The sequence below is a fragment of the Anolis carolinensis genome, chromosome 2 (assembly GCF_035594765.1).
Source record: "Anolis carolinensis isolate JA03-04 chromosome 2, rAnoCar3.1.pri, whole genome shotgun sequence".
Taxonomy (NCBI): Eukaryota; Metazoa; Chordata; class Lepidosauria; order Squamata; family Dactyloidae; genus Anolis; species Anolis carolinensis.
This window is the reverse complement of record NC_085842.1, coordinates 277154468-277179164: the sequence shown is the minus strand read 5'-3', so window position 1 is coordinate 277179164 and position 24697 is coordinate 277154468. Positions and strand designations below refer to the sequence as shown.

Genomic DNA, 24697 nt, shown 5'->3' with positions numbered 1-24697 from the left:
AAAACGGGAGGTTGGAAATTGGTCTGTAGTTGTTACATACAGATGGGTCTAGCGAGGTCTTTTTTAGTAACGGTTTTACCACCGCTTGCTTAAAACAAGATGGAAATGACCCCTGACCCAGGGAGGCATTTATTATAGCCACAAACCAATCCAACAACCCCTCTTTGGCCTGCTTAACCAGCCAAGAGGGACAAGGATCCAGAGCACAAGTGGTCGCCCTCACAGACCCAAGAATCCCCTCCACGTCATCCGGAAGAACAAGCCGGAAAGAATCCCACAAAATCGGACAGACAGGTGCCTCGGTTACCTCCGCTGGAACTACAATTAAGCTGGAGTCCAACTCATGGCGTATCTGAGCAACTTTGCCTGCAAAGTGGTGCGCAAAATCGCTGCACCTAGTTGCCAAGTCATCAGGAAGCCCCTGGGTCTCAGGAGGCCGCAGGAGCTCCCCAACAACTCGGAACAACTCCGATGGCCTGTTGGCCGCAGACGCTATGCGGGCAGTCGTGAAAGCTTTCCTGGCTGCTCGCAGAGCCACGGAGTAAGCCTTAATAGCGGCTTTAGCCCGTGTTTGGTCAGACACATCCCGAGATTTCCTCCAGATGCACTCTAGTCCCCTCCTCGCACGCTTCATCACAGCCAGCTCCTCAGTGAACCAAGGAGTCGACATGACTCTACGCAGCGAAAGAGGACGTTCGGGAGCGATCGTGTCAAGTGCCCTTGTCAGCTCACTATTATAGCGATCAGCCAGGACATCGACAGGATCGCCAGTCTCCAGAACAGGAAGATCCCCAAGAGACCTCAGGAGTCCATCCGGATCCATCAGCCTCCTGGGGCGGACCATCTTAATGGGTCCACCACCCCTGCGGAGGTTAGAAGACACGGCGAAACTCAAACAGATCAGATGATGGTCAGACCATGACAATGGAAGAATATTTTGCTCTTCCACTCTGACTGTCCCACCGTCCACAATGAAGACGAGGTCCAGCGTGTGTCCCGCCTGATGTGTGGGCCCAGATATAACTTGAGTCAGCCCCATGGTCGTCATGGCAACCATGAAATCCTGAGCTGCACCTGTCAAAGAGGTCTCGGCATGAATATTAAAGTCCCCCAAAACTATGAGTTGTTGGGAGACCAGGGCCGAATTGGAGACCACTTCTGCTAGCTCGGACAGAGAGACTGCTGGGTCGCGGGGTGGACGGTACACCAGCAGAATCCCCAAGCTGTCTCGGGCTCCCACCTTCAGGAAGACACACTCAAACCTCGAAGACTGCGGAACGGCGCATCTGATCAGGGCGATGGACTGCCGAAAGATCACCGCGACTCCTCCTCCCCGCCCCCCAGCCCTGGCCTGCTGATGCACCCCGAAACCTGGTGGGCACAGCTGAGTGAGATTCACACCACCCTGCTCGTCCAACCACGTCTCGGTGATGCATGCCAGATCCGCCCCCTCATCCAGGATCAAATCCTGGATAACAGCTGTTTTACCGTTGACGGATCTGGCGTTCAAAAGCAGGACCTTAAGGCTGGGAGGTCTGTCCTGAAGACTACCACACCTATTCCTCTCCAGGGTCGCAAAAACTCTGTTGCGCTTCTCCCTGGGTCGAAAGTGACCGTTCTTCCTTCTCCCCCAAACCACCTCAATGAGACCCTGCCCGTGGAAACCCTCTCCCCCCTGGAGAGATGACTGATTGAGGTTGCCCATTGAAGGGGATAGTCAGCTGTCCTGAGATAGAAAATCATCAGCAATACTTGGTTGTTTAAAGGAGGGGCCTATCTCCGCTGGTGTAGGAGGAAAGGAGTCATCTAACAGATCATCATCTAGCGTGGGAAGGGGGCTAGGCACTAATGATGTCTGAGAACGGGACTGAGAGGTAACATAGACATGGCCTAAACCTGGGGGATCTTGTCTACCAAGATTCCGCCTGATGTCCAGGGGGCGAATCAATGGGTCTACTAGTACCCTCCTGAGAGTAATGCCCCACTGTTGAAGTTTGGGCCTATACAAAAACAATTCCTCCATCAGTGTTCTGTCTTCCAATCCAATGAGAAGACAAATGGAGCGGCTCCAGGACTGATAGTCTCTACGAAGCCAGTCGATAGTCTTGATCTTCACTTTCGACCAGCTTAAAGATAGAATTTGTGAGAGAGATGTCCGGACCGCTCGCTTAGATGTCCATCTTCCTCTGTTCAATAGTGAGTCTTGCACTTCCACTGCCACCTTATTAGTTCGCAACAGATGTTGGGAATTGCAGTAAGTGTCCAGGGAGTGTCCAAACAGTTCTGGGGACAGCGTGTTGTTTGTCCTCTGAGAGACTCTATTAGTTTCCTTCCGGCCGTCCCTCCCCTGACTCTGACTCTCTTCCCCAGATAAAGACTCCACCCCATCCCTGGCCCCTTCCAAGCCTGACCTATTGCCTTCCTTCTGCTCCTCTAGCTTTTTTCTTCCCTGGCTTTCCAGAGCATTTAATTCCTCATTAATATTAATAAAGCTGGTTGGTACAGTTTGTATAATGTCTATAGGAGAAGGATTCTTCACCATTAGGGAAATTCCTTTGAAAAGATGGTCAATTTTCTTGTTCAGTGTCTCCAACTGTTGTAAAACAGTACTGAACGATTTTCCCAGTAGATCACATAGGAAAAAGAGTTCGTTTTCCCTCGATGTTTCCTGCCAACTCATTCCTATTACCTTTCAAAAACCTTCCTATAATATACCTCTCTAATCTTTCAAAATTACCCCTCGTTTCTACTATCTCTTTCAGCTCAACATACACATACCTTCATTCACATTCTGGGACCATCAATTTACCAATCAATAAAACTCAAGAACTCTCGAATCCTATGTGATCACTTCCTATGACCTAAGTACCAGGTTCTCAAACCTACTTCCTATCAGAGTCTCCCTGAAATTAGATAAAAACTTTCTCACTCCTATCTATAATACACACACACACACACACATATACACACTCAAAAGAAAAAGAGGAAAAAAATTAATAATAATAATAATAATAATAAAATAAAAAGAAATAAAATAAAATAGATGGCAGGCTGCAGCACTGAAGAGATGATCCAAGCTATTCCTATCTAGAACTTCCTCATTGATTCAGTCTCAACCAGTAAAATTAAACTCTCTAAATAAAAAATAAAAATAAAAATAAAATAAAATAAAATAAAATAAAATAAAAAAGAAAGAAAGAAAAAAGAAAAAGAAAAGGCTTGATGGTGTCAGGTACAGGAATATATCATCATGTTTAATAGTCATGATGAGTAACTTCTGTACTCTTAACCTTCATCAGGACATTCCCTACCTACACAGTTATAGATTACTATATCAATGGTAATTTGTACTTATTGTCTTGCAAATAACTGTAATTTATTGTAATTCTAATTTATTACATTTATTGTAATGATTCCATGCACTTCATGGAATCATGTTACCAGCCTGATAGTATCGTCAAATATTTGCATTTAGTTACATACAAATCATATATGTACATCCTACACACAAATGTATTGAATAGTTTCATTATACAACATTGTGTTGTTAGAAATATCCTGTTTTTAAGTACTAGAAGAAACTATGTAGCACCACATATAGTTTAGAAATTCATCACCCTCACTATTAATTTCTCATTGTAAGACATGCAACTCATTAACACACAGAGCTGTGGATTCTAAGACTGAGAGTTCATACAGAAGCTTTCACAACTTCACTGTTACTAATTTACATCTACAGCTGTTAAAGTGTTATTGTAGTGATATATTTGAGTACTACGTGCTGTAAAATGAGAAATTAATACTGAGAGTGATGAATTTCTAAACTATATGTGATGCTATGTAGGAATCCTGACTAGGCTGTACCACCACAGGTAGTGAAAAACTCCTTGGGAAAACAGAAATAATCAAATCTCAAGAAAAATGTGTCTGTGTTAGTTAATAAAGTTGCCCAAAAGCAAAAATTAAGAACAGTTCTATTCACCCAAATAAAACTAGGTTCCAAGTCAGAAACTCATATCATTAATTACCTAAGGAATGCAGAAGCAATTTAACCACATAGACAACTAGCATAAGAAAGTGGCAAAATACTATTAATAAAATCTGTCCAACAGTATTAAGAACTCTTAAGATTTGTGATTTTTTCCTCTCTTTCTAAAGAATGCTGTTCTCTAAATATACACATCTTGCATTAATAAAATTGTTGCAATTATTTTTATTTGGGATTTTAATTCATCTCAAGTAAACAAGTAGGATACAACATTAACTATTTTCATTTTCTTTTGAAGTCATATTATGCCACTACCGCAATTATTTTGCCATCCATACAAAGTACTGAGGGCTCATGATGGAGCCAACTCACATACCATACTATATACTCATGTATAAGTGGATCTCATGTATAAGTCAAGGGTAGGTTTTGGGACCAACATTATGGATTTTTATATGATCTGTGGATAAGTCAAAGGTTGTTCTATGGAGAGGGGAAAGTACCAGTGCTGCTTCAGAGTGCAAACCACCCCTGACCACTATCTGCCCAGGCATTTAAAATGGCCAGAACTGGTGGCACAGTGCAAACAACAGAGGGGGTAGGTGCTTCTCTTAGGTTCTCCTATGATGGACTATGCTATTGACTTTTTTGCCATTCTGCACAGAGAACAGAATGGTTCCTTTTTCTATAAGAGTTCAGTACTCATATTGACCCGTGGATACATCACCCCAGGTTTTTGGTGTTGATTTTTGTGCTACAACTAGACTTATACATGAATATATTACGTACCTTTTGCCTACAAGGGACATTATTTATTAGTATACTGAGGATATTATTTTTTTATTTTAAAATGTTTTCCCCACAAATAATGCATAGTTTGGGAACTAATTCTCAGGTCTGGTTCATACATGTAAATCAGTTGGCTTTGATCTCTGGTTAGTCTCTTCGAAAGGTCCCAAGATAGTGAAGTGTAAAGAGGTGTCTATTTAAACCAGGTTGTACAGTTGGGTTGGGATTTGTGTCACACTTCAAACGTAGATGAACTGCAATATGCAGAATTTGTTGCCATTAGCCAAGATGGCTAGAGCAACTGGGAATAACAATATCTAGAGATTCCCACCCTTACTATATAGACATGGCCAACAGCAAACCTATATATATGGAATAGATTATACATAAATAGTGGGTGATAAATGTGCTATTACAGTCATGAGAACAGCTACAAGACACAGCCTGATACTTTCGTACTCAATCAATATGTTGTAGTAATCAGGAGGAAACAAGTGAACAAGAAAAGCATCTGCCCTATGGTTACACACCAGCCCTTAGCATTCCTGAAAACCCCATCATGGATTTGTTATTTTAGTTAAATAAGAAAGACCACTGCTCAACTTCTCTTAAAGCCTAGACTATAAATGCTAATGTAACTACATAGTGAAGAACATAAAAGGGTGGATTCTACAGAGACTAGCAAACCAAGCACCTTAAAGCCATTAACAAGCACTGAAAACAAAACTTCATGCTGATAAAGTCATATGCCAATCCTTGTCTATTTTCTCAAATACATCTAATGAACATAATAAAAAATATGCATATAAATAATTTCTTCTTGAAGCCTGAATGAACTCTTCAACTTTAAATCTCCTTTTCTATACCCTCAGGGTGTGAAAAGATGTGTCTTTTCAATAATTTTATTCTTTTCTTTATTCATGTAATGAGAAAAATATCAAAGGAAAAAGTTATTTAAACAAAACGGAATTAGGTTTGCAATCTTGTAGCCATGCCTAGGCTTTATTGCTATGCTTCATGATAGTAGATGAAGCAGAGCCAACATATGTCCAGAGTAAATTAAAGATTTCAGTTGAAATCCTGAATATAATGATAAAAGGCATATCTAGATATTCTACACACCAGCAATATTTTTGTTATTTAATGCCTATTACTTCATCATTTATAACCCATTGATCAATTAAAAGAAGTCTCAAGCAGATAACAGTAGGCTAGAACTGGACTTAATAGTAGCATTTAAAATTGTATCCACTCCACTCTCTGTCATACTAAAAGTACTAAACATTAAGAAAAATATACATATTGCATGAGCCAGCTTTTAATGTGGATTGATCTTTCTACTCAGAAATATTCAGATGATTTGTAATGGAGACCATTTTGTATAATGTATATAACTATAATGTATATAACAAAGGATGTTTCCTTAGTAAAGTTCTGCTCCATTATCAAAATTCAAAAACATGTTCATAGGAGAACAGTATGTATCACAATTTTCAGTTCAAGTGACAATCTACACAATATCACAATTCTTCTCAAGACCACATGCTAAGAATTACCTTACTTGATCTTTTCCAACTCTTCCTCATTAGCATTGTCTGTAAACGAAATAGAGCATTTTTAAATAACCTTTTACTCATTCACACAGGAGGCCAGTTGTCTTCCCAAGGAGCAGCGTGCAGATGAAAGCACTCACTGAGATGTCAGGTACATTCCAAACAGCTACACAAAACTTAAATCAAATAACTACTGCAAGCATCATTCACATGAAAGCACAACTTAGATCGCAAGATGAAAATGGAAAAAAAACCTGAAGTAACTTGTAGATGTTTGGGATCAATCAAAAAGGAAGAACAAATGACAATGGTCTTGACTAGCTATTAAAAAGAATCATGGTGTTTAAATTGTGCTAAAACTGGTATTCTTAGATGATTAGCTATAGCTCATCTGATTAAGCACCAGTTCAAATTTTCAATACAAAACTGTATCTGTGAATTATTCTGCAACAGCAAGGAAGAGTATTGAAACAATTAATGAACTGGGTGCAAAGAGTTTACTCAATCACAACTGAGGATGTGTCCTTTGGATGTTGTTCACTGCGAACTTTCAACAATCCTTCTCCTTAACAGTACTTATCAGTGGCGTTGCTACATCTGCATTATGAGTAAACTGCCCAGGGGTCCATTGAGAAAAGTGAGCAGCCCCTGCTCCAAATAGAATAGAACTAACCTACAACATACATTTTGAAGCTAATGAAGCAATAAGTGTTACCATATAAAGATCCTTCCACATGTTCAAATCAGAATACTGCTCTACCGTTCCTTGCTGTTGTTTCAAATGTAAGTTCAGTTTTAAAAACCTTTTGTAATCTGTTTTTCCTTAAATGGAAGAGATGGGAAATGTCTTTTTCATGATTTTTGAAGGACTTAAATGAAAGCTTTCCAAAGAGAAAGAAGGAAGGGGGCTATCCAGACATCCAAACCTAGTCAGAACATTGATTGACTTATCTGGTATTGTAAGTATGACTTTGCCAAGTAAATAAGGAAGTAGCAAATCTAAGTGTTAGGGATTTCTCTTCTTCAAAAGAGGAAGGGGAGCAGGAAAGTGTTCATGAATCTGAGGGTGAGTGGAATCTGAGGAGGAGATTTTGCAAGTACCCACATTTCAGGAGAGGCAAAGGGAAACAGCGCAGAGACGTCGTTCAGCTAGAATAGTTGCCAGAAATGCAGCTGAGTAATTAGGAACTGCCCTAGCAGCCAGGAGGGGACTCAGGGCTATAAAGCAGAAGCAGGTGGTAACAAACTGACTCTTCGCTCCCCTTGTGGATACTTCAAGTCTGCATCTGGGAAACTGCTCCTAAGGTTTTATTGCTGTTTCCTTGTTTGAAGTAAGACTGCTATTTGATTTGGGAATTTAACAGAGACTAAGAACTGTGTTTACCCTAAGCTTCCTTTTGCATTATTCCACTGAGTGGGCTGTACTTTATGTTTTGCTGAAGTAAAGCAGTTTTCATTTACTTACCACAGTGTTTTAAGACAAAACAGGACATTAAGCCCTAGTGTAAAATTAGTTCTTTAATTTGCACTAAAATGCTTTATTTTTAACTGAGACTGAATTAGTAATTTTTTTAAAGTTGCTTTTAAAAGGTGTAATGGCACTAAATTAAAATGGTGCTCAAAATAGTTATCACACAAATATTTTAACCATTTTAAAATGCACATACAGAAGGCATTTTAGTATGAATTTCAGTGGTTCTCAACCTGTGGGTCCCCAGATGTTTGGGCCTTCAACTCCCAGAAATCCTAACAGCTGGTAAACTGGCTGGTAGTTCTTGGAGTTTTAGGCCAAAACACCTGGGGATTCACAGTTTGAGAACCACTGAATTCGAGGACTGATTAAAAAATTAACTATGTTACTAAAACAACTCCAACAGGGAAACTATAAGTCTGGCATGCTGGAATAATTTAATGGCAAAAGGTTGCCATTAAATTATTATAGATTATTATAGATTATGTTTTTTAAAATAAAAAAAAACAAGTATGAGAGTAGTGGGGGAAAGAAGTGCAGCACTATGGAAATTTATATATAGAGTTCGTGTTCTGCTTTCCCCCTGCGAAAGTTGCATTTTCTGTCTCAAAACAAACTAAACTGCCCTAGATAAGAGAAGGAAAAAAAATGAATAACCTCATCATGGAGATGACCTATAAAAGTGTGAGCATTGCAAAGCATGCTTTTTCCAGAATACATGAGAGTGCCATGTAAGGCAATCTGATATAGCGAGGTCTGCATGGTGATGGGATCCCTACTTTGGACTTGCCTTCCAGCTAAAGTCCGGTTACTTTTCTCACTGTTATCATTGGAAGCACCAGCTGAAAATGCACATATGTATGTAGTGTTTCAAAGAAGATAAAATTTAGCTTCTGATAATTGCGGTTTCATTACATTTTATTTTATATGATATCATATATATTACATATCATTTTAAAATCATGGTCTACTTGGTGTTTGCATACCCTGGAGTGTGGAAAAATGATTCTTTTGGACTATGGGTTACAATATCTTCCAATCATCATGGCCCTGCTGCTTGGGAAATTGCAGGGTTTTAAGCAACAAAAAATGACATTTTTGAAGCTCTGCTTTCACTGTGTAAGTTGTTAGTATTATGAACCAAGAAGAGAAGTTACTTGTGTTTTTTAAACCTTGGGACCGATATGACCATAATAGCTGAAGCATCATTAAAGTGTACAACAAACTGTAAATTGTCCTGGGAGCTCTGTGAAGTGCAGCACAAAATAAATACCAGTATATGATAAAACTAGAATTCTTAGGCCTTTTCCTCCATAAATGTATTTATGAGTGCAACTCTCCTTTGCATATGGAATGAACTCTGAGAATATAAGGCCAGAGTTATATTATAATAAACCTGGATTATGCCACATAGACTGGCATCCTTTTATATGCAAGCATAAGTTTCTTTCTGGGAGAGACACGTAGCTTTTGTTCTTGAGTTCTGACAAAACATTTTCCATGTTTAGCACCTATCAAGTCCCGAGAGGGATACTGTTGTTGCTTCTTCTTAACAGAGGAAACAAACTTTTCAGACCATGAAAATCCAGCAACTTTTCAGCCTTTGGCAGAAAGAAAAAGTCAGTGTAGTTTAATTTCTCTCCTCATACCACAACCAAGCTGAGAGTAGCTGCTTTTATGATCTGAGTTGCCTTCTCCATCCCTTCCGTACTTGTAAGTGACAGAAGGTGGTGCTCCTTGCAGCCACGTGATGGGACAGTGTGTAATGAGTTCTGCACACAGGTATAATCTCGGTCCCCAAGATCTCGAGAAGAATAGTTATCTAATATCATTAACAAGGACCCTTTGAACTGTAAATCCTATAAAAGGAACCTGGAAAATGAATTATGGCTCCTTCCTGGAAGAGATGGGATTGGTTACCTGTTGTTGTGTAATCTGCCTGAGTGGGAATTCAGCTCTAGAACATCTCAATGCATTTCACGAGCATGAAAACTTCTGTGAGGCTCAGAGATCACAAAAAACTGCATCTTTCTCTTTAGGAAACGTAACTGCAACACACACATATGCATCTGAGAGTCCTTCCACACAGCCATATAACCCAGAATATCAAGGCAGATAATTCACAATATCTTCTTTGAATTGGGTTATCTGAGTCCACACTGCCATGTAATCCAGTTCAAAGCAGATAATGTGGGATTTTATTCAGCTGTGTGGAAGGGGCAAAGACCTGCTGTTAGAAGTTACACTTTCTATGTCATGGGGGGCGGGGTGTGTGTGTGGAAGGAGTATACTAAGTGTTAAGTAATGTTAGAACAAATTTATTCAGTATGTTGGAAGAAAATTGCTAAATAAAGAGGATAGAAGCAGAAAATCATAACGTCAAGAGCAGATTATGGGGATATTCAGGCTGAGGTATTACCTTAAATTATGGGGGGAAGCCAATTTCATAGCATTTGTAGGATGGATAGTATTTGTTTAATATTAGGAAGAATGGGTATTTTTTTAAAAAAAAATCACATTGTGCCACAAGATTAATAGATTTTTCCCCAACCCCATACTTATGTATCCTTAGAAAAACTGTTCCAGAGTGCTGGGAAAGGAGACTCCTGGAACAATGTTTTGGTATCATGTAAGGCTGTAACGGGAGGAAGAATATCCCAATCCTGCTGACATTCAATAAGATATTAATTCCTGGAGCTTGATCTCTGGACTTATTTTTTATTTATACACTGAAATACTATTTGTCAAAATAAAGCACTAAATGCAAATATTCCTTGTTAGGTTAGCATCATAATGGTATTGCATCATTAGGTAAAGCAGACGTGAGCAAAGTAGGGTCTGTGGACTCCACACAGTTCCCAGGATGATTTTTTGGACCCTTGGACCCTCGAAGTGTCCTCTAGTTTCCCACATTTGGCCACCCAAGTTAAATTATTAAATTAAAATATAGGGTTGAATTATGTTTGAAGTCAGTAAAAAGAAAATATTGGCTTGAAAGTGTTAGTATATCTTCACAGAAATGAGGAATGAACAAGAATCTGATTCTATTTCAGACTTGACAACATAAGCCTGTATATTAACAGACATACATACTGATGCACAATTTTAAATAAACTACAGAAGACAAGGACCTTTTATTTTCCCCTCCCCCCACTCTTTTTTTTTTTTTTTAACAAAATATATTCTTAATGTATTGGTCACATTTTTTTGTAATGTACTTGAAGGCAGCATCTACTATTATTGGATTAACAACTAGGAATCTGCAAGATGAAAGTTGCACAGAAATGAATGACACATAAATTTATATTGCATTTAAAAATTGTATTTAAGCATATGCCACTCAAGCGCATAAAGTATTTTTTCCCAAAATTATAGAAAACTGTTGATTGTGAAAGTAATGTAAATATTACTTTCAAAGATGCATTCACACTTGTCATATGATATCCTTCAATTTGCTCACATTTCTGAGGTTTTTACATCTTCTAACACTAACCAGACTGTCTGTAAATACAGACGATAACTGGATGAACTGGATGACCTTACAGTGCTTTCAAAGTTCTCCAGTGATGAAGTGCCTTTGCAGTGCACCCTGCTAAAACTCAAAAGCTAAGCGAACATGCACTCATTTCAGCAAAGTGATGAACACAATGGATAAAAACACGCACGGGCAATACAGAGCTATCTACAATGCAAGTAATAGAAAACTGAATTACATGCATTATTGCAAGTAGAAACAGGCTTGTTAATATACAACACATAAAGTGAATAAATCTTTGAAGCATTTAAGTTGCAATTTTTCACTTATTAGATTTAAAGCAGAACATATCTATGTAGAATAAGGTCCTTAACTTTCAAGGGAATTTACTCCCTTGAAAGTGTGTATAGATTTGAGACTGAAATCTGTTCAAAACCTTCCATTGCTTCTAGCATTTATTCTGGAGATCATGTGTACAAATTAATCAAGCCAGGAAGAAATTGACATTTCAGGTCTACTTATATGTGTTCCACTACTAAAGCAAAACCAATTAAGAACTGTAGGAACTAGTGCAATTGCAACTATGATTAGTAAACAAAATCAAGAATAAATAACACCAATATCAGAATGATATTGTGATAATTTCAGACATACAGTAGAGTCTCACTTATCCAAGCTAAACGGGCCGGCAGAACCTTGGATAAGCGAATATCTTGGATAATAAGGAGGGATTAAGGAAAAGCCTATTAAACATCAAATTAGGTTATGATTTTACAAATTAAGCACCAAAACATCATGTTATACAACAAATTTGACAGAAAAAGTAGTTCAATACGCAGTAATGTTATGTCGTAATTACTGTATTTACAAATTTAGCAACAAAATATCATGATATATTGAAAACATTAACTACAAAAATGCCTTGGATAATCCAGAACCTTGGATAAGCGAGTCTTGGATAAGTGAGACTCTACCGTATAATTACTAATATTTTGGATGGTTATCTAAGCAAACTGATCCAACTGTGTTCTTATTTGTAGGCCGAAATTTACAACACTGTCAGGGTATACATTTTTTTATGCTAGATTGCAGTCCACATCTAGATCTCTCATGCAGTTCAAATCACTGGATTGTAATATGGTCAAATGCTAACTTCTTGGCTATTTTAAGTAAGCTACTTATTACAAGGAGATATTATAACAATTGTACCGCATATTCCATGTATACTTATTGCCTCACCTCAAGAATAAAGACAACAAAACTGGGTTTTAAAATGGACCAAATTTTAATAAAGCAAAATCAGTCTGTAGAACTTAAAGCAATTTCCAAAGCTACTGATAAATACTGTAAGTTTAGAGGTTGCCCATTAATGGCAATTTAACAGTGAAACACCTCACCTCAAAGATGCAGTGAGGCAATGTCCTATCCCATCTCAGTAAAAATCCTAAATTGGATACCTAGGTGGGAAGTCCTGGTAAGTCCACAGTGGGTTTGGCTAGCCCTTGATTCAGTCCACCTATCAGCCCTTGAGGTCATGTTCCCAATTCAAAGCCTATCACTGTGAATATCATTCTCAGGCCCCTTCTACACTGTGCTTATATCCCAGAATCTGATCCCAGGTTATCTACTTTGTACTCTAAGGAGCCCCAGTGGCACAATGGGTTAAACTGTTGTGCCGGCAGGACTGCTGACAAACAGGTCAGCAGTTTGAATCCAGGGAGAGTGGGTGAACTCCCTCTGTCAGCTCCAGCTACCCATGCGGGGACATGAGAGAAGCCTTCCCTGGGCAACGTCCTTGGAAACAACTAATTCTTTTTTTTCCCCTGACTTTAAAAAAACTTTGAAATGGATTATATGAGTCCCCACTGCTATATAATCTGGGATAAGTGGTTAATCCCGGATCCGATCCTGTGATATAAGGACAATGTAGAAGGGGCCTAAGTGGACAAAGTCCTTCATCACATGATGACTCAAGCATATTCACCAGGAACCTTGAGCTTCCACCTGCTATTCAGATTTGAAGAGGTATAGCAATACAATGAATAAAAAATCAGTTAGTCCAGTTCAAAAGAGTGCAGCATATTACGATCAACATTAAGAATACAGGATGACCACCGTATTTACAGAGGATACATTCCCAGACTGTGTGGATACACAAAACCACGGATAAGAGTGAACTCTATTGAAACAAAATACTTTTGGCCCAAGAACACCATAGAATTGTGTGGAAGGACCTAGAGAAGACCTATTTTGTTAGTGAGTAAATGAAACAATGGATACTGGCCCTGTGGGTATGGAATAGGCGACAAAAGGGCATGGTCCTTAGTCAAATTCCTCTTTGGTCCTAAATATGGCAACTAACTAAAGCCACGATGAAACAAAAAAAATACATGGCAGGTGTCAAATACGTATTAAAATTGTAGGTCAGACTGGGGCTGTCAATATCACTCCATGTGTCCCTGTCCTCTGCTGGGCTAGCTTCATCAAAGGCAAGAAAAGCTGGCCAACTGACAAGTTTGGATTTTGCCATGAAACTGGTATTTTCAAATTGAGTAACAACAAAAGGCATGATGTGCAGGGATGGGTTTCACTCCACATGGTAAATCACATACAAGACAGACACAAGTAAGTCAAAAGAAACAAGTCACAACATTTTTGGTTATAACTGTAGATAGAGTTGGCATACATGTGGGCTCAGACACCAACCAATCCACAATATTAATCCCTCAGGATAGCACAAGATGATCCAGATGGATGGAACCCCAGCATGGTATACAGCCACCAGGGCATGTGGGTAAATCACCTGCTCCCTGCTGCACAGGATCGCCTCCATACCACACTCAAGTCCACACTGCAGATCCCCATACAATTCCAATGTGTGAAAGACACTGATCACCCAATTGTAGATCCATCAGCCATGCCAACCATCCCTATAAAATTGTGATGAATTGCACAGTCCAAGCAGAGAGAACTGCCTCTCTCCTGGCTGGAGCACTTACCATTTGGGTGAGTATTGCTCAAGTAGGCCATTGAACAAAAGGAAACAACTGAAATGTTCTTTAGAGGAAAAGGCCAGAATGCGTGATTTAAACGAGAAATGGGTGCAACAAGTTGGATACTTGAGGCAGAAGAGAATTAAGGTACAATTCACCTCAGATAACAATTCTGTACCAGGTAATAATTCTCACCTCCCAATACATCCCTAGCAGATTGCATCGTTGTGCCAACACACACACACACACACACACACACACACACACACACACGCATATATATATATATATAAAAATCCCAATTCATCAAAATAGTGAAAAATATTGAAATCACTGGAAAACATCATGGTTTCAATCCCTCACATCCTGACCCCACCTCCATCCTGAAAACAACTGTTAAGCAAAACAAAAAACAGCCAAAATAGACCATGAACAAAACTAAAAGTGAAGTCATATCACTTCCATATATATATATATATATATATATATATATATATATATATATATATAAAGGTGTTCTAGGAGATATGTTAGCATGCTTCAGGAGTAACAAAAGGGGGTTGATGGAATTGATATGTTTCATAATGAACAATTTATACAATCTATGGCAAAATGACAAAATCTAGAAGAACATGGGAAACCCTTTCTTCACGCATTTCAAGTCATAGGAGCATCCCAGTTTGGTAAACTTAGATACTGACCAAGGAGCCTCATTATAGTGCGTTTGGCAGTTTGATATGGCTGGTGCAGTTGTAAGGGCATATAGCATTTTAACAAATTAAAACACATTAAGCCTAGAATTATTTGGTGTTAGTGCACAAGAAGGAATATTACATGTGTCATAAAAATTCTTGTAAACTTCATCTGCCCTATTCCAAGATACGACAAAAAACAAGATATTTTTTATTCCAAGGTATCATAACTTATTTGATCTTTTATTATTTTATATCTAAAAAAAGAGAATGGGGTCAAACCAAATATCTGTGATTCATTTCAGAAGATCAGAAAGACAGAATTTCCACAGGCATGTTTTACTTTCTTTTAAACTTCTAGGACATCCTGTAAAACTGAACCAAGTTTAATTTGGAAGATGTTTATTCTATATCAATAGAGGCAGAAAATGAATCATCATGTATTTGATGTTTTATAGCATCAAAACTTCAAGTAGCATCATTTGCATGATAATCTATTATTTAGTAATGACATATGTGTGTGTATGTGTGTGTGTGTGTGTGTGTGTGTAAAATGATATACAGACAGTCACTGAGTTACAGACATCTGACTTACAAATGGCTCATAGTTAAAAACGGGGGTGAGACAAGAGGAAGTGAGAGAAATCTACCTCCTGAAAGGGAAATCCACTCCTAAAAGAGTTATCATGGGGAAAAGGTGTCTCCATTGAAGCTTTCTCACCAATCCTTGTTTCCACATTTTTCAGCCAAATTTTTCAAAATCCAATTATCACAGGAACAGAAAGTGAAGTGAAATATTCTGAACAGGACCACAGGCAGCAAAACAAACACCAAAACGGTGTTAATCCTTCCCTATGCTATATATCATTCTAGTAATAAAAAGTTTACCAAGAGTCTGTAAACTCAACTTAATGTTATCTTCCTAATCTATTTTGGAAAATAAAATTTCAAAAAGCATGAGCGATCGGTGGGAACATAAGGAAAAAGATATGGATTCAAAAAGAGTATTATCTTGCTACATCCAATTATGTGTACACAATGTATACAAGCACATGGAAAATTCCAAATATTATATAATTTTTTATAGTTATTTTGATTTGGTTTCTTGCTCTTGATTACTTTTTTCTGCCCCAGGCATGACACTTTCAGAGAAAGGTACACACAGCACCACATTTTTTTTGTTCTAGGTAAATATCTTAAATGTTCCAGCAATTACATAGAGCAACCTGCCTGTTTTGTTTCCTTACTTTGAAAATCCACTGCCATAGCCCTGAAATGTTGCAGTTTGAATGACACAGCACTAGATCCAAAATTCCCTGTTTAAAATAAATCTAGCATGTATGTTTAGATTTTCTTTTTCAAAATCCTGCCTATACCAACATCATGGTGGGAAAACATGATTTGAAGTATGGGATCTGCAATCACCTTAATAACAAAAACTGAATAGAAACTGTAAACAAATACTGAAAAGGAGGACATTATAAAGAATTTCCCAGCCTTTTTCATTCTATTTTCTGGTGATAGAGCACTCACAAGATTTACATGCATCGGGTCAATAAACAGGGTGGAAATCTGCACTTACTTTCCAACATGTTTAGTACACACTTACCCCTTCCCTTTGGTCTTTTGGTGTGAGTAGCACAGACAATAATATAGTCCCAAGGTCTTCATCTGGATAATGTAGATCCTTCAGATTTAGTGTAACATCAATTGGCCTAGAAAAATCACATCATACACAAAAAAGCTTGTTGGACAAACTCAATACAGATGTTTCCAAGAAATCAGGTTAAATAGACTGCCTGTTTTGGAATGCACACTTTAAACTATCCTTCTGCCAATATACTACAAACTAGGAATGTAAAGCAAGCATACAGAGCAGGCACCAAACCTGTGGTGATATAGAATAAGAAATGTGACCCATTCTGTTTGGGTCTTGTTCTTTGTAACTACAGTAGAGTCTCACTTATCCAACACTCGCTTATCCAACGTTCTGGATTATCCAACGCATTTTTGTAGTCAATGCTTTCAATATATCGTGATATTTTGGTGCTAAATTCATAAATACAGTAATTACTATATAGCATTACTGTGTACTGAACTACTTTTTCTGACAAATTTGTTGTCTAACATGATGTTTTGGTGCTTAATTTGTAAAATCATAACTTAATTTTATGTTTAATAGGGTTATCCTTAATTCCTCATTATCCAACATATTCGCTTATCCAACGTTCTGCCGGCCCGTTTATGTTGGATAAGTGAGACTCTACTGTATAGGGTAACAGGATTTCCTAGATAGCTCCAATTTTTTGTGTTCTAGAATTGGTAGATTTCAATTATTTATTTGAACTCTTTAAAAACAATTCTCAGCTATCTTGAAGGACATCTGGATTAGTCAACCAGCAATTTTCACTTAGAGAAAGTTCTTACTTTTAGGTCAGTTCCAGTCTGGAAAATTAAATGCTATTCCACAGAAGAAAAATGAAACACTGCAAAATGTCCCTGCTTCTTGCTATGAGGAGTCAGTTCCAAAGGATTTCTCCTCATTCTACAAAATAAATAAATACTTGTAAACCCCATTCATTTTATTTAGTATAAATTGATCTCCAGGGCTGTTAATTAAGAGGAACAGAGATGAATTGTTAAAATTAGGGTGCCCTGGTCTCAATTCCTCTTCTATTTTTTTCTCATACAACTTGAAATATCTAAGATTTCATCAGGCACCGCAGTGATAATGAAAGACTAAACTCAATGAGTTCTTTAGAATTTGTTCAAACTTCGAACAGTTGAACTGAAGTTGCAACATCAAAAGCAGGAGTGCACAAGTTCAGGACTCCTGTTGGCCAATTTCCTGACCACAGACCAATGTGAGCTGTTCCAGATCTGAAACAATCCTCCATACCTAAGTGGCCAAATATCCATTTGTGCTTCCCTTTCAAGTGCTTAGTCACAAAACAAAGCAGGGAGGATCTGCATCTTTTTTGATCAAAAATTATATCTCCTGGAACTCTCCTGTAATACAAATTAACCCTTTTTGCTCATTTATTTTATCTGTGAGCAGGTACAGGGCATCCGAGCTATATTTGGTCTGTTTGTACTTGGCGTTCTCCTGATATAGAGGAAGGCATACAGAAGCTTGCTTACCTCATTTCATATTATTTGATCCACATTGAGACCCTGGAAAGCCCTGAACTGCATGCTGGCATTTAAAGAAAGGAGACTGGCATCCATTCTGTGGCATATGCAATCTTTGGAAGCAATTCCCCACATCCATTGGCATTAATATAATATTGCTACTGATTTTAAAAAGACTTCTTAGGAAAGGTGTACAATACTTGTTCTCTTTCCATTTCTGATGCTTTTGTGGATGATTTTAAGACTACTTCAAAGTACTGCTTTTAGTATGTCAAACTGTGATTGCATTGTGTTGTAGACTGTAACAGTACAAAAGTGCAACAGGAATGAATGGTATGAGGAGTAATGGAATTCATTGGAACTTCAGGGTACTAAAAAATGACAATAGCTGCAATAGGTACAGAGAAATGTTTTTCAGACAGCCAATTCATATTAATTCCTTTTCTCAGGGCATATCTTGGTATCCTTTGCTCCAGGGAATGGCTTAAGGCCTGGGTTTGGCTGTGTTTAACTACTTTAAGGATCAAGTATGGGTGAAAATGAAACAGCATTCTATGCGAAAATCATGCTTCTGCTGTCATTTCTGGCAGTTCTCTTCTTCCTAAAAGTTGAGGGAGTGGGGAGGTCAGTGGGGTACGCATCTCACAAGTCACACAGTTGCCCTCTCTGTGTTACACTAATGTAAAAAAAATCTGAAATTTGTTAATAAACAATGCCATAAATAGTTGTAGATAGAGGCAACTATCAGAGAAGGCTTAAATGTTCTCTCTTCTGGACAAGAGAGGAAAAATCAAATTAACTCATAAGTCTGTTAAAAACTTAAATGATACCTCAGAAGAGCAGTAACTGGCAATAACACCAATATAATTCTGTCATGGACCAGCCTCATTATAATTCTATTCTGAATGTTATTAGGTTCCTTTCATCGGGGTATTTTAATCTAATGATTTTATCTTATATTGCTGCTATAGTCCCCCCCACCTTTGAAGTTGACTGAATTGCATTGGTGGTTGTTTGATATTATTACTATTGATATTATTACTGTTGTATAAACCTTTGTTTTAACTTCTGTTTTATCATCTTCTTGTGTCTTAAACTGTGTGTATTGTTTATGTATTTGCGCTGTTACTTTTGTAACATTGTGAGCCGCCCCGAGTCCCCACAGGGAGATGGTTGCGGGGTATAAATAAAGTTGTTTTATTATTATTATTATTATTATTATTATTATTATTATTATTATTATTATTTATGGAACAAAAAGCCATTTCCTCTATCCACAAGGAAACACAAATAATGGAAACTTTTGTTGAAATAATTCAGCAATTCTATAATGCAGTACCTGTTTTGTTCTAGTGAATTCAGATCCAAAAAGGCTGACCCTATGAAGTCATCTTGAAGCCCAAAGTCATAATCAAATACCTAAAATGGACAAAAGGAAATTCCATTGATATCATAACTGGAAATGCCAGCAAATAAAAACTGTATTCAGCAGGACAGATTAATTTTGTTTATACAAGGAGAGCTTCAAGTACAAATTTGTAGATTTGCAAAACTATCGCTAACTTTTGTAAAAAAAAAAAATGGAGGTTTATACTTCAATTTTGCTTTTCAGTTGCTATTTTCCAAACATTAACCTACATTTCATAGATATTACAAATATTTGTGTTCTAAACAATTTTGAGATGCATTAAAAAGCAAAGGCAGGGCATAACTTTTATAAAGTTTACTAAAGTTTGTTATAACATAATGTAAAATTCAAGTGTTGATTTGGAATAAATTAGCACATTTCTTTTTTTATATATTTTTTTAAAAATTGAATGGGGCTTACCTTTACATACAGCTGTTCCCTTAAGTGTTCAATAATGATGGTAGTTTTTTCCTCCCATACAGGATTAAGGTTCTTATGGATTGTTTTGCTTCTGAAGAATTCTTTCCCACCAATTTTAAATTTCACATATGGATCACTTGTTCCTGCAACAACAATCAAAATCATATGTGACATATATGCCTCTGGTTTTTGTTTTTTTGTTTTTTGAGGGAAGGGGGAGAACTACATAATCTAGTGGTTTAAAAACTTTTTGAAAAATTTGGTTGACAAATGATGGGAGTTAATGATGGTGCATAAAATTGCTCTCATAAATATGAGGGGTCACATTTCAAAGCTATATACATCTCTATCTATCTCATAATATACTGCATTCTTTGAAGAAAAACAAAATTTTGCTCAAAGATTCAACTGCACTATCAGATTAACATTAAACATAATATGTCTTCAGAGCTAATCATTATAAAGTTTTCTTATACCTACTTTTATTTTTCTGAATTAACTCTTGTAAGTTGTTTGAGTAACTTTTATATGTGTTACCTTGGCTTCAAATGTGCAGATTATATATGATCTTTTTTGGGGGGGGGGGGTCTTTTCCTTATTCTTTTTCATTTCCATTTGTTTTCTATGTACAATGGAAATAATGAAAATGTGAAATATTATTTATTTTATGAAAAAATGAATGTTTGTTCTAAACTAATAGTATTTTTAAAACGTATTTTAGAAGTTATTCCCATTTTAACATGACTTGGTCAAATAATAAAAAAGATACACTTAATCCTTTAAATACAATATATTTTTCTCAGGACTGTAAAAAACAAAATGAAAATAAGTATTAAACAACATTTTCTGTTAGAGTACAGCTTATCAAACTTCTAAAGATGATACTTTCAAAAGTCCATTATTTTTCTTTTATCGTACTGTGTTTTTAAATTAAGTGCACCATTATCACAGAATGACTATATGTACTCATATATAAGTGATGACCAGGTTTTGGGGCCAAAATTATGGATCTTGAGAGGATCCGTCAATAAGTCAAGGGTCATTCTGCAAAGAAGGGAAAGCACTAACACTGCCTCAGAGAGCACCACTATCATTTTTTCCACCCAAGGCATTAAACACTTATTTATTTATTCATTTATTTATTTACTATATTTTTACCCCACTCTCTCATTCCGAAGGGGACTCAGAGAGGCTTCCAAATTGGCAATATTCAATGCCATACAAACAAAACAACAAATGCAATACAGAACCAGCATCAGTAGAGGGAGTAGAGGGTAGTGGTACTTCTTTTAGGTTCTCTCGAGGCAGTTAAAATTCTCATTTTCTGTGGCCGAAATCAAGCATACCATCATGAAACTGGAAATGTTAAAATTGCCTCTGTGTGTGTCTATACTGTATGTTTGTCTGATGGAATTGAATGTTTGCCATATATATGTTCATTGTAATCTTCCCTGAGTCCCCTTCAGAGTGAGAAGCGCAGAATATAAATACTGTAAATAAATAAATAAATATTCCGCTCAGAGAAGGTGAGATGTACTTTTTTATGTATGAGTTAAGGTACCATTACATTGACCCATGGAAAAGTCAACCTATTTTGGGGGGTTGACTGTTTGACTAAAATTTCAAGACTTATACATATAGGGTATATTGAAGAGAGCTATTGCATCATACATAATATATCCTCATGTGGACTGTTACAAGAAAGTTTAGAGAATTTCATTCTATGATGGCATGCCAGATATTTGTGTACATTTCCTCAGACCACAAGATGGCACTGTAATCTACCAAATTCTGTTTATAATTAAATTTGAGTACAAACAAGTTCAAAATAAAATTGTTTAGCACCCTGACCATAATTTCAATTTAATATATCACTTAATACATAGTAAGTAGCATTTATTCAATTGTTCTTTTTCACAGAAACAAATTGAGCGAGTATAAACATTATACTACATTGAATCATTGAGACAGCTTTGTTTGTGCCTCCAAGTCAGCTCTGGTTTTCCTAGCAATATTTATTTAGAGGACATTGCTATTGCCTTCCTCTAAGGTTCAGGAAGTGTAACCCAGTTGATTTCTATGTCTGAGCCGTAATTTGAACCCTGCCCTAGTCCAGTGTTCTATCCCAACGCTCAGACCATTACACCATGCTAGCTGCTGTTAGCTAACTTCCCAACACTCTTTGCTAACATATAATCATAGAGTTGGAAGAGACCACAAGGGACATCCAGTCCAACCCTTGCCATGCAGGAATACATAAATCCAAGCACTCTTGATAGACAGCCATCCAACTTCTGTTTAAAAATCTCCAGAGAAGGAGATTCCACCACATGTCAAAGCAGCTTATTCCAATGTTTAGGGGTTCTTGCTGTCAGGAACCTTTTCCTAGTGCTTAGGTGGAATATCTTTTCCTGCAGTTTGCACCCACTGCTTGTTATCTCTAGAGCAGCAAAAAAACAAGCTTGCTTCCTCCTCAATATGGCATCCTTTGAAATACTTAAACATGACTACTATGCCCCCTATCAATCTTTTCTTCTCCATGCTAAATATACCCAGTTCCCTATGCCTCTTCTCATAGAGTTTGGCTTCCAGGACTTTAATCACTTTGATCACCTTTCCCTGGACATCTTCCAGCCTGTCAATATCCTTCCCAAATTGTGGATCCCAGTGCTAATTACAGCACTCTAAGTGAGGTCTAGCCAAAGCAGAATATAGTGACACTATCACTTCCAGAGAGACAAGTTGTCCAGGAACACTTGGCCACTCTAAACGAATTCAAGTCCCCAGGGCCAGATCAGCTACATCCAAGAGTATTGAAGGAACTAGCGGAAGTTATTTCAGAACCACTGGCAATCATCTTCGAGAGTTCTTGGAGAACAGGAGAAGTCCCAGCAGATTGGAGGAGGGCGAATGTGGTCCCTATCTTCAAGAAGGGAAAAAAGAACGACCCAAACAATTACCGTCCGGTCAGCCTCACATCAATACCAGGCAAGATTCTGGAAAAGATCATTAAGGAAGTGGTCTGCAAACACTTAGAAACAAATGCGGTCATTGCTAATAGTCAACACGGATTTACCAAAAACAAGTCATGCCAGACTAATCTGATCTCTTTTTTCGATAGAGTTACGAGTTGGGTCGATACAGGGAATGCCGTGGATGTAGCATATCTAGATTTCAGTAAGGCCTTCGACAAAGTCCCCCACGACCTTCTGGCAAACAAACTAGTAAAATGTGGGCTAGACAAAACTACGGTTAGGTGGATCTGTAATTGGCTAAGCGAACGAACCCAAAGGGTGCTCACCAATGCGTCGTCTTCATCATGGAAAGAAGTGACAAGTGGAGTGCCGCAGGGCTCCGTCCTGGGCCCGGTTCTGTTCAACATCTTTATTAACGACTTAGACGAAGGGTTAGAAGGCACGATCATCAAGTTTGCAGATGACACCAAACTCGGAGGGATAGCTAACACTCCAGAAGACAGGAGCAGAATTCAAAACGATCTTGACAGACTAGAGAGATGGGCCGAAACTAACAAAATGAAGTTCAACAGGGGCAAATGCAAGATACTTCACTTCGGCAGAAAAAATGGAAATCAAAGATACAGAATGGGGGACGCCTGGCTTGACAGCAGTGTGTGCAAAAAAGATCTTGGAGTCCTCGTGGACAACAAGTTAAACATGAGCCTACAATGTGATGCGGCAGCTAAAAAAGCCAATGGGATTTTGGCCTGCATCAATAGGGGAATAACGTCTAGATCCAGGGAAGTCATGCTCCCCCTCTATTCTGCCTTGGTCAGACCACACCTGGAATACTGTGTCCAGTTTTGGGCACCGCAGATGAAGGGAGATGCTGACAAGCTGGAAAGCGTCCAGAGGAGGGCAACTAAAATGATTAAGGGTCTGGAGAACAAGCCCTATGAGGAGAGGCTTAAAGAGCTGGGCATGTTTAGCCTGCAGAAGAGAAGGCTGAGAGGAGACATGATAGCCATGTACAAATATGTGAGGGGAAGTCATAGGGAGGAGGGAGCAAGCTTATTTTCTGCTGCCCTGCAGACTAGGACACGGAACAATGGCTTCAAACTACAGGAAAGGAGATTCCACCTGAACATCAGGAAGAACTTCCTCACTGTGAGGGCTGTTCGGCAGTGGAACTCTCTCCCCCGGGCCGTGGTGGAGGCTCCTTCTTTGGAGGCTTTTAAGCAGAGGCTGGATGGCCATCTGTCGGGGGTGCTTTGAATGCAATTTCCTGCTTCTTAGCGGGGGGTTGGACTAGATGGCCCTTGAGGTCTCTTCCAACTCTACTATTCTATGATTCTATGATTATACTCCTACTGGTGCTGCCTAGAATGGCATTAGCTTTTCTGGCTGCTACACTGCATTACTGACTGAGGTTCAGCTTACGACCTATTAAAACACCTATATCTTTTTCATATATACTGTTATCAAGCCAAGTGTGACCCATCTTATAGCGTGACTCATGTTATATCTGTGTATTTCATTTTCTCTGCCTAAGTGTAAAACCTCACATATCTCCCTATTGAGATTAATTTTGTTAGTTTTGGTTCAGCTTTCAAATCTGTTAAGGTTATTTTATTCAGATCCTGTCCTCTGAGTATTAGATACCCTTCCTGATTTGGCACTGTCTGTGAATGTAATAAACATGCCTTCTATTCCACCATTCAAGTCATATGGAAAAGATATTGAATGGTATTAGGACAAAACCCTGTGACACCTTACTGGATGCTTCTCTCCAAGGTGAGAAGGAGCCATTGAGCATCCT

General features: G+C 38.1%; 1 protein-coding gene across 12 annotated transcripts in view; it reads right to left on the bottom strand.

Moving 5' to 3' along the window:
• The window catches only part of mctp1 (multiple C2 and transmembrane domain containing 1), a 269865-nt gene that overhangs the window by 137883 nt on the left and 107285 nt on the right, over positions 1–24697 (bottom strand). For 10 of the 12 annotated variants that reach the window (XR_010003922.1, XR_010003923.1, XM_062974224.1 and 7 more), the window contains exons 3-6: positions 19922–20064; positions 19433–19512; positions 16571–16676; positions 6334–6372 (exon numbers count right to left, since the gene is read on the bottom strand). Coding sequence is in view for 10 of the 12 variants with exons in the window: in XM_062974224.1 (XP_062830294.1) it covers positions 6334–6372; positions 16571–16676; positions 19433–19512; positions 19922–20064 (368 nt within the window). In the remaining 2 variants the exon portion in view is untranslated. The remainder of the gene's footprint in view (positions 1–6333; positions 6373–16570; positions 16677–19432; positions 19513–19921; positions 20065–24697) is intronic. The other 2 variants (XM_062974216.1, XM_062974220.1) reach the window with 1 other exon arrangement.